General features: G+C 34.1%; 1 protein-coding gene across 2 annotated transcripts in view; it reads right to left on the minus strand.

The window, feature by feature from the left end:
• Window positions 1-1,871: 1,871 nt before the first annotated feature.
• The window catches only part of LMBRD1 (LMBR1 domain containing 1), a 130,819-nt gene continuing 116,505 nt past the window's right edge, over window positions 1,872-16,185 (minus strand). For both annotated transcript variants that reach the window (XM_030928612.1, XM_030928613.1), the window contains exons 15-16: window positions 2,518-2,609; window positions 1,872-2,339 (exon numbers count right to left, since the gene is read on the minus strand). In XM_030928612.1, the coding sequence (XP_030784472.1) occupies window positions 2,226-2,339; window positions 2,518-2,609 (206 nt within the window). In that variant the 3' untranslated portion in view covers window positions 1,872-2,225. The remainder of the gene's footprint in view (window positions 2,340-2,517; window positions 2,610-16,185) is intronic.

Genomic DNA, 16,185 nt, shown 5'->3' on the forward strand with positions numbered 1-16,185 from the left:
AAGAAGCTATTCTAGGCACCAAGGACAAAGTTGAAAAACCACACGTTGTGTTTAAGTACTTAGAGTCTAGTGGAGGCAGACATGAAGGCAATAAATCACAACATACCGTACAGGGTGCCATGTGGATAGGAAAAAGCTAGCACCTGTGTCTGGGCAACTTAGGGGAGGAGGGACCTAGGGAGATAATTCTAAGGCTGAGACTTGAAGAATAAGGATTTTCTTGGGAGACAAAAGGAAGGGACAGGCATCACAAGCAGAAGGAATAGTTCAACAGAGTGGGGATGTGAAGACTCATAGCCATGTGAGTAATAGGAGCCATTTGTTAGCTGCCTCATATAACTGGTGTGGGGATGGCAGGGGAACTTGGAGTCAGAAGAGATGCACACCAGAAAGGCCTTATCTATCTCATGAAGGCTTATGGAGTTCATTCTAAAATAACTGAAAGCTTTTTGCAGTAAAGAAATGAAATAATCAGGTTTGTATTTTAAATGTTCAGAAAAGACTGAAAGGAGTCAAGACTTTGCAGAAAGTCCAGTGAGGAATTTCAAGAACCAGAGTTTATCAATAGTCTGCTTGGGCTGCCATAACAAAATGCCACAGACCGAGTGGCTTAAACAACAGAAATTTATTTTCTCACAGATCTGGAAGCTACAGACTCAAGATTAAAGCATTGACAACACTGGATTCTCCTGAGGCCTCTCCTGTTGGCTTGCAGACCACTGTCTTCTCATTGTATCCTCACATGGCCTCTTCTTTGTACATATACATTCTAGATGTCTCTCCCCCTTCTTATAAGAACACCAGTCATACTGGATTTGGGCTTCATCCAATAGCCTCATTTTACTTTAATTACTTTTAAAAGGCCCTATCTCCACATACAGTATTATTCTGTGAAGTACCAGGGTCCAAGTCTTCAACATATGAATTGTAAGGGGACACAATTCAGCCTATAAAATAGAAAGTGGAGAAGAGGGGACAAATGGAAAGATAGGAAGTAGAAATTAACATGACATGATTGTTTGATGAGTCAGTTATACACAAGAGATATGGAGATCTACCTGATTTTTTTGTTTAGGCAATCAAGTGTCTGCTGGTATCATTTGTCAAAAAAATGAATGCAGAAGAAGGCTTAGTTTGCAGAAGCAGAAGCCAAATATGAAAGCTGTGAAGGTTTATCAAGAGAGACAAAGAATCAGAACAGAGAAAAATGGCACAAATTAAAGGAGAGAAGAATTAACTTGGATATAGTTGTTAATTCCTAAACCTTTTTTCAGAAACTTAATGATATTTTACCTCAAGGATCATAATACATACTTTTTTGTGAGTTCTAATGTGCTTATGCTAGTAAACTAGTATTTTTTTTATTATTTCTCACTATCCAGAATGTGTTCAAAATACCCTGTCATACAGTTTTCATTATATCTTTTGCAAATTTCAAATCTTTAGAATGAAAAAGTATCTCTAAAACCAAAATATGATGCCATATATTTTAAATTAATCCATAAACTGATTTTTTTCAGGATTAATTATTCTTGACAATACCCATTTATATTGGAATACAAATTTTGAGGTCAGATACAAAACAAAAGCTACCTATAACAATATGTATGCCTTAAATACTGTAGGGGTTGTAAGATATCTAATGGACTGACATATGAACAATATAACACATCTTGGAATGCCATGCTCTTATAGCACTAAGGAGAGTTTGAAATCTTTTCATGAAATCTACTTGAGTGGTGCTAAACATTTTAGGGAGAAAACTGAAAACAAGTTGCATACGGGAGTAACATTCATCAGCTATATTGTACATTTTATTTGGAGGCAATCAGAGAGAGATACTTTAAAATTCCACATCACTCTGGAGAACCTAAGGCACAGATACAAATGATTTATTACGTTTTTAAAAAGTGACAAAAGGGAATATTAATTCTGGAAGATTTTTAATTAAACACTATTATACATTAGAGGAAAAAATTTTGCACAAACATTCCCTCACAAAGCCAGAAGTTTTATATTTACATAGCATTATTATGGTAATTTAAAATGTTAATCTATCATACAATGTTACTTCTGAAAACATATAATAAAATATAGTTGTTTTATAGCCATGCTCCCATTTTTGATGAAAGCTAGTTAGCTCATCCTAATGTCAGTCTAACACTTTAAAAATGCATAACAGATATTCAGTCAGCATTATAAAACCTTTAAGACACAGAAGGCTGTCAAACAGAATAAACAGAGGGCTCATCATCACTTATGTCTGAATCTTCATCTACTCCTTCAATAACCGATTTCTTCCCTTTACAACAGGATACAATTAATCCAATCAAGAATACCTGTAAATTTAAATAAGCTATGTGTTACTTTTCAAATTTAAAATCATTTGGAAAGTAATGCTTTAAAATTCAATGACAGTACCATGATACAAATGGACTACTAAGATACAAAAAGTTTACACATTTAACTATAATTTATAAAAGAAAGTGAAATCATGCCTTGGCTATCTGTACTTACCCCAAGAAAGGCCCAGTTACCAAAATAGTAAGCAGCACTGAAGAACCAGAACTTGTGAAGGAATAGGTATGTCCGGGTAACAGTACACTGATCTGTAAAAGCAAATAAAAGACTATGGTGAAATAGGTTCTTTTATAAAACTGATGATTAATACTTTCTCTAAAAGATTATTAACCAAAGCTAATGACCAAGATCATATGGCTAACAAGTGTCAGAGATGGGACTGAAACTTAGGTCTCTCTCCAAAGCCCACTCTTTCAACCACCTTAATGTAGTGTTAAAAACTGCCAACTAATATGACATATTTTAAAAAAAATGAATGCCACCAATGCAATCCAGATCTTAAGTATAAAAAAATTATTTTGGCTAGTCTGCTTTATTGGAAATAGAAGAATCATTTTTACTTGGAGTGTCAGACATATCCTAAAACAAAAAAAAGTTTTCCTGATGAACATCAAGAAAAAAGAATAAAGTAATCAGATGTGGTTAGTATCAAGTTGCACTTGTAGGAGCAGAAAGGTCTAATACCTTTCCTCACCCACTGTAAGTTTCATGGCCAACACTCCTATAACAGAAGACAGGTTAACAAGAGAAAAGCATAACAAATTTATTTAATCAGTTTTTCATGACACAGGAGGCTTCAGAAATGAAGACTCAGGGGAACACTGTATTTTCATGCTTAGTCAATGAAGAATGGAGAGCTAAGAATAGAGAGTAATTGGACAAAAGTGTATAACTGAATGGTAACAGACTGAGGGAGGAAAGCCAGCAAGGTCTGTATGTTCAGATTCTTCTTGGTCTTTCACATAGCATCCCCTCCTTCAAGGTACAGGGCAGAACTCCTTCTGGAATGAGGGTCTTACGACCTACTATCAGACAAGGTAGGTCATAGAATTTCTTTAGGGCCAGCCCCTACATAGAAAGGCAGGGGAAGGTTAGAATAATATTTCTAGGTTTATGGTTGGCTTTGGGAAAGTGGGGTTCTAATTTCTATGACATGGTTGGGGGAAGAGAAATTCTAGTTTCTATGGTCTGCTTGGGAGAGAAAGGGGAACAGAAGAAAGAAGGGCAAGGGAAGGTTGAAAGGATACTTTGCTTCTGGGGCTCTTCCAATATCCTTCAGTTCAAAGTACTTAACCTGTTACAGTGTGTGGGTTTCACCATGGTCTCGATCTCCTGACCTTGTGATCCGCCCGTCTCGGCCTCCCAAAGTGCTGGGATTACAGGCGTGAGCCACCGCGCCCGGCCCCCAACACACTTTTCTAAGAAATCAATTCTCACTGCAGCTAAAGCTTGAGAGGTTTCTTTCAGCTTTTATCTTTTTATGACTTCTATTGAATGGATGATTACTTCTTATAAAGAAATAAGAAAATCACTATTTACTGATGTGATTCCTGTTTGAACTTTATATAGCATTACAGCTGTAATTAAAAATAAATCATATATTTTTCCCCTTCAAATAAAATGTAACTCTTAAAGAGAAAGTAGCAGACTGGTTATTTGGTATTTGTGTTAACCCCATAACAGTTTTGTACAAATACATTATTTCCATTAGTTACAAAGTCATCTACACATATTGACACATACCTAGTAAATGATGTCTCAGGAAATATTTATTCAAGCCATTCAGAAAGGCCTGTGGCAACATAATACAGTTGACCCTCAAACAAAACAAGTTAGAGGTGCCAACCACCACACACAGTCAAAAATCCACATATAACTTTTGACTCCTCCAAAACGTAACTACTAAATAGCCTGGTGTTTTCTGGAGGCCTTACTGATAACACGAACTATTGATTGACACATATTTTGTATGCTATGTGTATTACATACTGTGATCTTACAATAAAGCTAGAGAAAAGAAAATGTTAAGAAAATCATAAACAGTGAAAATATATTTACTATTCATTAAGTGGAAGTATATTATCATAAAGGTCTTTATCCTCTTTCTCTTTACATTGAATTGGCTGAGGGGGAGGGGAAGGATGGAGAGGAGGAGGGGTTGGTTTTGCTGTCTCAGGTGGCAGAGGTGGAAGAGGTGAAGGAAGTAGAATAGAAGGCAGGAGAGGCAACTGCAACTTTTATTGAAAAAAAAAATCCAGCATAAGTGAACCCATGCAGTTCAAACTCGTGTTGTTCAAGGGTCAACTATATTATGTAATTGAGTGAAAAATTATATATGCTGCACCTAATAGAGGATACCAACCTCACAAATTTCAGAAGCCCTTTATGTTTTACAGAAGAAAATCCTTATCTTACAAAGCAATTTCTTTTCAGTCTGTTAATTACAAAATAAATTATAATTTCTGCATATTTGTATTCAAAATGGACAATGGCAAAAAGATCCTACATGCAATTAGGAGACCAATCTCATATCCTATTGCTAATCAAGAAAATACACCTTTTATTTCTATTTTTCTGAGCTCTCTTCTCAGCTTCAATAAGTAAGTGTTATTTTCTCTCAAAACATAAAATTGAGCTGAGGGCTACACAGTCCAGCTTATTACACAAGGGATCTAATAACACTTTTTTTGTTCCTATCACATGGTTTTCTGAAAATAGCATTAAAGTTATATTTTATAAACATACAATACTTGTTATATAAAGCTTCAGATATGTTATGTAAAGATTTAGATAATCTAAATTTCATCTACTCTAAACCCTTCCACTGTACTTCAACATTTACTTCTGAATTGCTCAATACTAAACTGAACAAACCTGTCTCTTTCTGATAAAAAAACAAAAACAAAAAACACAGCTGAATAAAGAAGCAACCTCTTCCTTTTAGGAGCAAGGACTACCAATCTAATTCCTGTCTATTGATACCCCAAAGGCTCCCTTCAGAGTCTTTCTTCTCTTTACCAACAGAAAAGTCTAGAAGGAATAGTCACAGTTTTCTAAGAAAACTAGAGAGTCTTTAAGCAGCATTAGCTGAACATATTTCTGTCTCCTATAGTTACCAGAGATGATTACAACTTTACACTAGGTGCTGGGAGTTCAGACTCACAGCAGAGACTCCTAGATAGAAAATTTATTTGTCATTTACTTTGTGCTCCCACCACATTTTATTCTTTTATTATAGAACTTACTTCACAGTGATACAGCTATTCAATTTGTCATTTTTTTCAGTAGATATACTGAGTATCCTGAAGTACCACTGGAGTATTCAAATTCATTCATATTCAATGACTATTGACGTAAAATAAATTTAAAAGCAGTTATTTTATTTAAAATTCATATTGTTAAACAGCCCATTTTCTAATTTTTAAAAATTAAAATCTGACAAGATTCCAAGGGTATAAAAATGACAAAACTGAATATATATTGAAATTAAAGCATAACTATAATGTCCAGCATGGTGAACGAAGAGCCGAGGCTCTGGACTCTGACAGACTTGCAGGTGAATAGCATTTGGTCACTTTTTTGCCATGTGTACAGGCAGATCTGAACTGTGGAACCTGTGGACTTATAAAAAGAGGATATCACTATCTTTCCCCACAGAATTGCTATAAAGATCATATGACATATATATATCAAAAGCCCCACGCAAAGTGGGGCTTAATATTAATTTTCTTCCTTTTTCCTCTGCAAGGTATAGCGAACAACTGTGAAGAGTTGCTCAAATGGTTGTAACTCCTGAGATTTCAGACATTCATGTCCAATAGTAGGAAAATAATTGGTTAGTCACTAATACCATGACTACTCTGTGCATGCCCATTATTTTTCTGTCTCTACAATTGAAACAGACACAAATGGATTTAGCAAAATTCAAATTTCTATTATCAGTATCAGGATACACTGCTACATAGTAATACACCTTTAAATAACCAATTTGAATGTTTCAAAAATGACGAGTGGGACAGGCTTGGAGCTACCCAAAAAAACGCCTTTTCATAATTATTTTAAAAACAAGAATGGTATCATTCATGGTTTAAGTATTACTTTAGCTTCAATTTACAAGTACAAGCCTGTGAAAAACTCAACTTAAAAAATAAAAGTTCTATTACTCATTTCCATACTTAAAGATATTTTGGGAGTCAGAACTTGACTAAATTAGAAATTTCAGGGCCAGAACAGGGCTAACAAAACAGAGACTGAACTGGCAGAAGCAAGATAAATCAAATCATTCTTCTCCAGACATCTAATAATCCACTTAGTGACATTTTAAATTGGCTTATACTCTCTGACTCTTGCCCATCACCAAAACCATATCTTCAATATTTTTTTGATCACACTATTTTATATGTTTACCTTTTTTAAAGGTTGTGGACTTCGACACAAGCCTTTTAAAATACCATAAAAAGGTACCATCATTCTGCATTGTTGTTGAAAAATGATAGTAGGTTAAAAATTCACACATACAATAAGTAAAAGCTCTTTATATTCATCTTTGTCCATATATATCATTTTGTTTCTATTAACTGGGATATACCCATATAAAAATTTTGCTAATAAGACACACACATATATTTCCTATTCAAGTGACGATTCCACGCTGAATAAATGGAGGGGAGTGCCGTTCTTCACCATCTGCTATCTTCCAGCTGCTCACCTGAATCACAGATATCTAGGAGATCTATAGATTTCTTTCTACAATTATCTAACTAAGAAAATCACAATAAAGGTTCTGAATTTGGTTTTACCTTCAAAGTAAATTTAAATTGTTGGATACTTCATTTAGGAATTGTGTTCTAAAATCAGGAGTATTCCAGAAACTTCTGACTGTTCTTCTTCAAAAGAACATATAATTGAATTAAAGATTAAACTTCCAATTAAACTAAAGATTAGATGTTAACAATGAAAACTAAACATGGGGGAGGGAGGCTCAGATAATTTTTTTTCTGATGAGAAAGTGGCCATACAAAAATAATAAGAATTAAAAGGGCCAAAAAGGGGCATCTGAAGCATATGAATAAAATCAAAAGACTTTTGAATCCTGCTACTACCACCATTCCTTCATCTCTTCTCACATATCATCAAACAGAGAAATAATAGGAAATGCAAGTACACCATTATTTTTTGTAATTTAACAGTAGTCTTTAAGGATTTACCTGATAAATTTTACATTATATATTTTCTGTTTCCTTTGTTATGTCACTTTTAATGCATCTTGACTGCCACTAAGGTAACTTTGGTTAAGTAGAATAAATAATACCTTTTGTTTTAAATACGTATTTTAAAAACATTTACTGTTTAAGCCACAACTGAGTCATCATGTTAAAACTTCACTTGAAATCAATTTATAATTAATTACTCTATATTTGCATTTTATAAAACAAAGACTTATGTTACATATGTGTGTGTATATATATATAGAAGACATTTGAGAAAACTCATGTAATATGGAGAATAATTTTAAAACAAGCATTTTATTTGACTAGTGACCAAAAAATCTGTTAGAAGCCTGGACTATTTAGAAGCCACTTCATAGCTCTTGGTTGCCCATGACTGTGCCAATTGGTTCCTGATTAGGGTCTTGCTACTATTGAATATTTATAATGAACATATATATCTTAACTGTATACAGGGTAAGGAGCTTGGATTTTATTGTGACATGATTTCAAATTATTTATCGAATGGTTTTAAGAAAGAATAACATGAGTGGAGTACAGACTAGAAGAGGAGACTGAAAGCAGAAAGAGGTTTACCAAGTTAGAAGACGATACAACTGGAAAAATGAGCTCAGGGATGGGAAGAAAAAAGTTGGGATCTGAGAAATTTTTAGGATATAAAATCCTAATGTTTTACTGTCAGATGGAATACATACACGTAAAAAGTTTTAGGAAACTAATGAAATACATCCAAATAAATGGGAAGGCAGAAAAAATGAAAATATATAATAAAAACCAAAGTTGTATATTTATATTAAAATTTAACAAGTGGTATAGAGTTAAATCAATGTTTTGTTAAATCTCACTGAGAGATGTAGGTAAAGGGGAAGAGAACTGATGAATGTCAAAACTCACAGAAATTTTGAAGGACACAGTTTTCTTATACGTTAAGAATACACAAACTGTATCAGGCTAATAAAGATATTTGCCAAATGTTTTGCACTTAAGAATAAGTTTCAGAGTAACCATTTTTAAGAACTAGTATAATTTGTGTTGAGCTCTGGTTATATTTAAGTAAGCTTAAAGCATTTCCAAGGTGCTAAAATATATATTTGCCTTTTAAGAAAGAATGTTACTAATTTCATTTTATTACTAATTGGCCATATAACACTCATTAAAAGGGAGTACAGGTAAGTATTAGCATATAAAATGTAGAAATTGTATAATCACAATCTGTATCAGTGAACTCTAAATTACTGAGACTTACTAGCTGCTGGTTGTAATTTTCCAAGGATAGTCAGATATAAAGCAATTGTCTTCTATTACTTTATCTTTTGATAAAAGTAGTTTAAATGGATATACAAGAAAATATTAAAGTTAAAGATAGAAAACTGAGATTTAGTTGAGTCTGACACTAATATACTATGAGACCCTTGAGGTAATTCATTTAGCTTCTAAACATCAGTTTCTTTGTAAGTGACATACAGATATGTGTGGTATATGGTGCTAGATCAAATTTCTGGGAATTCAGACAGAAATCTGCATTTGAAAGAAAAGATTAGATTGATGTTTTCAGAGTTAGCCACCTTAAGCAATAATCTGTGAGTAGCTGAGAAGTTTCACAAAATTATTTAGGTTGGCTTTGCTGTAGATACTGGAGAACTGAGAAAGCACACAGCTAATTAATTTTTCTATACTATTTTAGTTAAACTTCTATCAACACAATTGCAATGTCACCCAGGAAAAGAACCTCAACATCAGGAGACTTTCTGGATCTCCAGCAACATCCAAGAAAAATGATGCTCTGATCAATACTCAATTTTCCAGTCTGTATCACAATCTTGCTTGACAATAGACACAATACATCAGGCTATCTCAGCTAGATACCAGCCAATAAGATCACTGAGGCCCTCTTTCTAACTTCATGTTTACCTAGACATCATATGACTATACATTTGATTTTCCATGCAAATTCTTTCTCTCTGGTGATAATTCACTAACCCTGATCATCTAGTTTATTTAATAGCTAAACTTTCTATGGTAAATTAATAAGCTGCCATTTGGGCGGCATTAGATTCTTGGGCTGTTCTCTGTTCAGTTATACGAAGTTAAATATAGATGCTGGAGACCAAAGTATGGCACTTCTTAGAAATAATTCTATCTCATCACTCTACTATTGTGCTACACATCTTATGGGTTTACTACAATCAAATCAAATGAGGTTATTAACACAAACTTATTGTCAAATAAAAGACCAGAAATGTATAGTATTTAACCACAAAAACAAAACAAAACAAAACAATTTTAACCTGTTGAAAACACAGCTTTCTGGTTCAAGATAACAGACTTAGCACAGTCATTTGTTTCTTATCCTTCTCAGGACCTCATTACCGTTCTAGTCTAGGAATAAAGAGAGGAGCAATCCTTTATCAGCAAAGAGAATGGAAGTAGAACCATCAGCTGATGAGAGGTTCCAACCATAATCTGGAAGATGGAAGGCCACATTTAAAAGGTCTCCAGTAAAACAGATGGTTTTCCTCCCATTTATTTTAAAATATGATGATCAAGAGGTCCCAGACGCATGCACAGAGTTACCAGCAATGAGGCTTCCCAGTTCCTGATATTTAAATACAAGTTAGCATAAATGTGAACGGATCATCAAATATATGTAGAAAACTATCAGCATGAGGGAAAAAGAAAACAAGATAAATAACTGTACTAGGATAACCAAAATTATAATTTTACTTAAAGGAAACCATTAAGAAAAATGTTTAGTATCTTCAGGTATTAAAGATATTACATCCATAAAATAAGGATGCTTGAAAAGAACAATCAGAACAACAAAATACTCAGGGAAAATAACATTCTATTATATGAAATTAAAATTCATAATATGGTTGACAAAGCTGAATACATACCAAAGAATATAGAGCAAATGGTAGGCAGAAAATATGAAAATGAGATAATACAAATGATCAACTGAAGATATTCAATAAATAATAAAAAAGAACTCCCCAAGGAGAAAAGAGAAAATAGAAAGAAACCATAAAGTAGCTTCAGAAGAAAAAATAAATTGGCATTAGATTTCTTACCAGTTAAAATGAAAGTAGAAGATAACATAATGCCTTTAAAGTTCTAAGAGGAAATGACTTCTCATGTAGAATTCTAAGCACAACCAAACTATCCATTAATTGTGAGGACAGAATACTTTTCAGATATATGAGTACTTTTCAGATATGTATTTCATATAACGAATTTTAATTTTTACCCTAGTAAAACAAAGGGCTTGGGAGAATTCATCAAAAAAGAAGATATGATTTACAATGCATCAGAAGTCTAATGGACAGAAACTGTAGCATTATTATATATAATTATGATTTGTAAAGCTGAGCAGCAGAATCAGAAAGGAATTAATCCAAATAAAAACAGGAAGTCAGTAGGTTCCCAGAAGGAAGTTTTCCGGTTAATACAATGGGTTTCATCCAACAGATAAAGTGAGCAAGAAGCTAGAAAATATTAGGCATACTAACATCTTATGTTACTTTAATAATACTATTTAAAAAGAGAAAAGACAAAGGAACAAATTTTAAAAAGTGGTTCAATTCTACAAATGTTTAAGGTAGACAAAGATATTTTCTTATCCTTAAGGAACTTACATTTCTATAAAAAGGTAGAATAGAGATAAGATATATAAAGACTATACACTGAGAGAGAATAAGGTAATGTTATAAAAAGTATATGTGCTATGGGAATTCAGAGGAAAAAAGAGAGCACACACGTTTGGAGATTCAAAAAAGAAGGCTGAGTTAGAAATTAACCTTGTAAGAAGATCAGGATTCTGACTGATGAAAATGGGAGGGGTAGGGCGAAGACTTCTTGTGATGTTTCAAAAATAAATCATTGAAAAGCAAAGGTAGGTAAGAATCTGGCCATGTCCAGAACATGTATGAAAAAAAGCTAGAGACTTGTAAGGGTTAAATAATAGTAGTCCTTAAATCCTAGACTGAATTTATCAGATGATGTGAGGGGAGCACTTACAGTTTTTACTAGAGAAATGGCATTATCAGAGTACTTTGGAAGAGTGGTTTCCACAGTGTGGTTCCCAGACCAGAAAATTCTAGGGTCCCACCTCAAATCCACTATATCAAAAACTTTGGGTCAGGCATGGTGGCTCATGCCTGTAACCCCAGCACTTTGGGAGGCTGAGGTGGGCGGATCACCTGAGGTCAGGAGTTCAGGACCAGCCTGGCAACATGGTGAAACCCTGTCACTACTAAAAATACAAAAATTAGCCAGGAGTGGTGGCACGTGCCTGTAATCCCAGCTACTCAGGAGGCTGAGGCAGGAGAATCGCTGGAACCCGGGAGGCAGAGGCTGCAGTGAGCCGAGATCGCGTCACTGCACTCCAGCCTGGGCAACAAGAGTGAGACTCCGTCTCGAAAACAAACAAACAAAAACACACATACAACTTTGCAATCTTGGTTTCACAAATCTTCCAAGTGATTTTGATGCATGCAAGTTTGATAACCTTTCTTTTACTCTAAGTTAAGGTAAAATCACTAAAAGGTAGAATAATTTAAGTGAGACATGATGAAAATGGGATGTGAGGGTCATTATAGCAAACACAACACAACACAACACAACAAAACAAACAAACAAAAAAACTCTGCAGTTCTTAGTAACTGATTAGGGGTGGAGAAGAAGCAAATAACTACTTTGAAGAATGTGGTAGTATATGAAATACTTAAGTCAGTGTAGTCCAAAGTCCTTATCTAATATTTTGTACTATCTTCCCCAAGAGCTATTCATTGTAAACATTCTTATAAATACATTACCAAAATAAAGCAAAGTTCTTTATATTAGTTTTACATGATTAATTATTCTCATGCAGAGCTTCCCATACATAGCTAACAGGTAGCATCTTTATTTTTTCTTCCTTGGCCTTGAGGGAACACCCTAACCTACATACCACATCACAGCTACACATGTGCTTTCATCCATAAGGGAAGCCTAATGAGATAATGTTCAGTAACCAGTGGCAGTGCTCAGAACTTCATAGGTTACACTATTAGTTCTCTATGAAGGAATACCCAGAACAAAACAAACTCAAATAGGACCAAAGGAAAAAATAAATGTATAGGTACACATAAATTTTAAAGATAATTATTACAGATACTATCAAAATGAGAATGTGAAATATTAAACAAATACTTTCTAATTCAAACTCTTAAAAACATGGGCATCACCCCTGACTCCCTTCTCTTTATGTCTCTCTCAAACTCTCTACCAAGCAAATACTATTGGCTCTACCTTCAAAATACATCCAGATTCTGACCACTTTTTGCCACTGTCACTACCACCATAAGCTCTCCCTTGGATTACTGCAAAAGCCTCCTGTCAACCTGCTTTTACCCTTGTCTCATTGTGGTCTGTATCAGAGGTAGGCAAACTATGACACACATGGCAAATCAAGCCTATCAATTTTAAGTTTTATTGAAACATAGGTACAGCCATCCCTTAAGTAATGTTTATGGCAGTTTTCATGCTGCAATAGTAGAGCTGTGTGGTTATTATAGACTACTACATGACCCACAAAGCCTGAAATATTTACTATCTGGCTATTTACAGAAAAAAGTTTCCAAGCCTTGGTCTACATGCAACACAGTAGTCAGAGTGATCCTGTAAGAACATACGTCACATCATGCCATTCCTCTGTTCACAATCTTCCAGATACTTTTCATTTGAAAGTAAAAGCTGACGTCCTTAAAATTATCTGCTTGCTATTCCTCTGCCTCTTCAAGCATACTCCTGCTGTGTACTTGCTGTTAACACTATCTAGAATACTCCTCCCCAGATACTGTGTTTGCTCCTCACTTCTTTTAAAGTCATGTCACCTTCCCAGTAAGAATTCCCTTTCTCCTGTATCTAAAATTTCAAACCATTCCTCCTTCTGAACACCACTTAATCTCCTTTGGCACTTTATTTATCTCCATAATGCTTATCACCTGACATATTTATTTGTCTGTCTCCTTATATTAAATAAGCGGGGACAGGGATACTGGAGTGTTTTGTTCACTGCTGTATCCCTAGCACCTAGAACAGTACCTGGCACATAGCAGACATCAATAAGTATTTGTTAAATGACAAAGCACAGGAATAATAGATAAGTAAAATTAAATGACCTATGTAATACTGGAAATTAAGACATTTACAAATTTATCTTAGAATTTCATGACTAACAGGATTGTGGTTCTCCGTATTACTAAAGATATGTCAATATATTAGAAAGGTGACTGAAGTGCAACACAGTCATTACTTAATATTGTATTATACAAAGACGGTAACTTTCTAAATAAAGCTATCAAAATTATCAAAATTCTAGTAGAGTTGATGACTTATATTAATCTTTTAAGCTAAATCTAACTATCCTTAACTTTCTCATCCTCACTACCAAATTTTTAGACTATAAAACAAAAGGACCACATAGTTTTTCTTAAAGGTCTCTGCCCCATGTTCTTCCATCTAAAGAACCAGATGACCTACATTCTCCTGAAGAAGGTTATCTTCTTAGCTATATACTTTCAGAAAAAGCTTAATATGGGGTAGAAAGTGTGAAGTTGATAGTCCATATTCAAATCTGCTTTTTAAATTAAGACAGGAGCAATCTAGCACCATTTTCATTTTGCATTATATTTAGGGACTACCACTAGGCTCACAGCACCACAGAAGATATTAACGAAGATATTAGGAGACTGTCATCACAAAGCATCAGTGTCACTTTTCATTTCACCCTTTTAAGACTTAGTTTCTAGTGAAATTGCTTGACCAGCTTCATTTTAGCCTGTTAAAACTGGCTGTTCTTAACATGAACATTTTAACTTTAATTGGATAAATCCAATATTAGGTATCAACTAGTGTAGTAATTCTTTTAATAACATCAGTTTTAAACAAAAGTAAGCCTCTCTGGCAATACACATTCTTTATGTATTTGTATTTATTTAGCTCACAGGCCAAAGTTTGTAGGGCAGAGATTTTTTTTTTTTTTCACTTAAATCCATTGTTAGTGACAATGTAAGTGTTTAAACAGTATTGCTTTAGGAATCTCAGAAGTTCAAGTAGAAAGATATATTCCATATTCTAGGAAAAGATGGTACCAAGACTTTAAGAATTTAATTTTTTAAAAGTTTCAGTAACTACCTTCCCTACTCATACTTTTCAACCAACTGGGAAAAAAATCTTCTCTGAAATCAGCATCTACTTGGCAGATGTATGTCATCGTTGTCTCTCTCATTGTTTCATCTTTAAAAATGTGTAATACTTTTTAATTGCAGAGGTAATAAAAGATATTTATTTTAAAAAAATAAAGTGATTATCTACTTCTTTCCTGAGGCACATGAAAGCATTTAAAAATGAGTTAATATATATACACTCTTTCACCTACCATCACAGTGTTTACTTTTCTATGTCAAAACATACAAAGTTATATCATTACCTTGTATGTATTGCTATTTAAAGTATCTTCATTGGTAGATAAATACCCAGTTGGTTCCTTTTGTTTTGCGATTTCTTATGTAAACCTGGTGAGATTTGGATACTAGCTACTAAAATGAGATAAAATAAGAATCTGGTTTCAAGACTTCTACCAGGGTAAACTACTTTAGGAGACAGAAAAGGAATAGGACAACTATCCCTACCCCATGACTGGGGGTGGGGGTAGATGAGAAAAATAAATGGAGGCGAGAAGGAAAGAAGTTCAATCTAAGAATGGAGGTTTCATAGCTTGGTCATAGATGCATGTCCATACAGATAAACTAGCAAACAGTTAAAAAATAAGAATAGAAATGTAAGATTCTGAATTCTTGATTTCTTCCCCTTATATTATTCAGCATAACTAGCTTATGTACTGTCAACTCTCCAAACAACATTAAAAAACCTCACTGATCTAGCAAAGCTAAGTTTAGCAGACTAACTTCAGTGAGGAAGAACATGAAGAGGAAAGACAGAGAAGGATATTTATAAGGTTTTAGGGTTGGGTGGGCTTTAATCAACGTTTTTCAAGGTGAGGACCTGGTTAGAACTGACAAAATAGTTTTGGATTGGTAACAATGATGAAATGGGAGTCCTGAAGCAAGTCTTTTTGGAAAATCAGTCTTGATAAATAAGCTATTTTAGTTGTTCCACCATCATGAGTGAGAATTTCCTAAAGCAAGCATACAACTATGTTTGCTTGTTCTAAGTATTCTTTAGCATAGAGGCATGGAAATATTCCTGCCCCAGAATTGTTCATCATAGTAATATGATATTGGTGCCAACTCCCCCCATTTTATGGAATTAAAAAGCTTTTACATTTTATTGATCAGCTTTAAAAATGTTTTAGACTTTAATACGAATTGCTAAAATTAAATCTGGTACTCTGCAATGATATGCTGGAGTAGACAGGTAAATCTGAAAAATAACCAGAGAGAAGGCAGTAAATTTACAATAGTCCCTTAATATCCACGGGGGACTGGTTCCAGGAACCACCCTCCCACCCCCACCCTAAGACACCAAAATCCACAATACTCAAGCCCCTTATATAGGAGAATAGTATTAGCATATAATGTAATGTGAAGGTTTC

The sequence above is a fragment of the Rhinopithecus roxellana genome, chromosome 4 (genome assembly GCF_007565055.1).
Source record: "Rhinopithecus roxellana isolate Shanxi Qingling chromosome 4, ASM756505v1, whole genome shotgun sequence".
NCBI classification, from domain to species: domain Eukaryota; kingdom Metazoa; phylum Chordata; class Mammalia; order Primates; family Cercopithecidae; genus Rhinopithecus; species Rhinopithecus roxellana.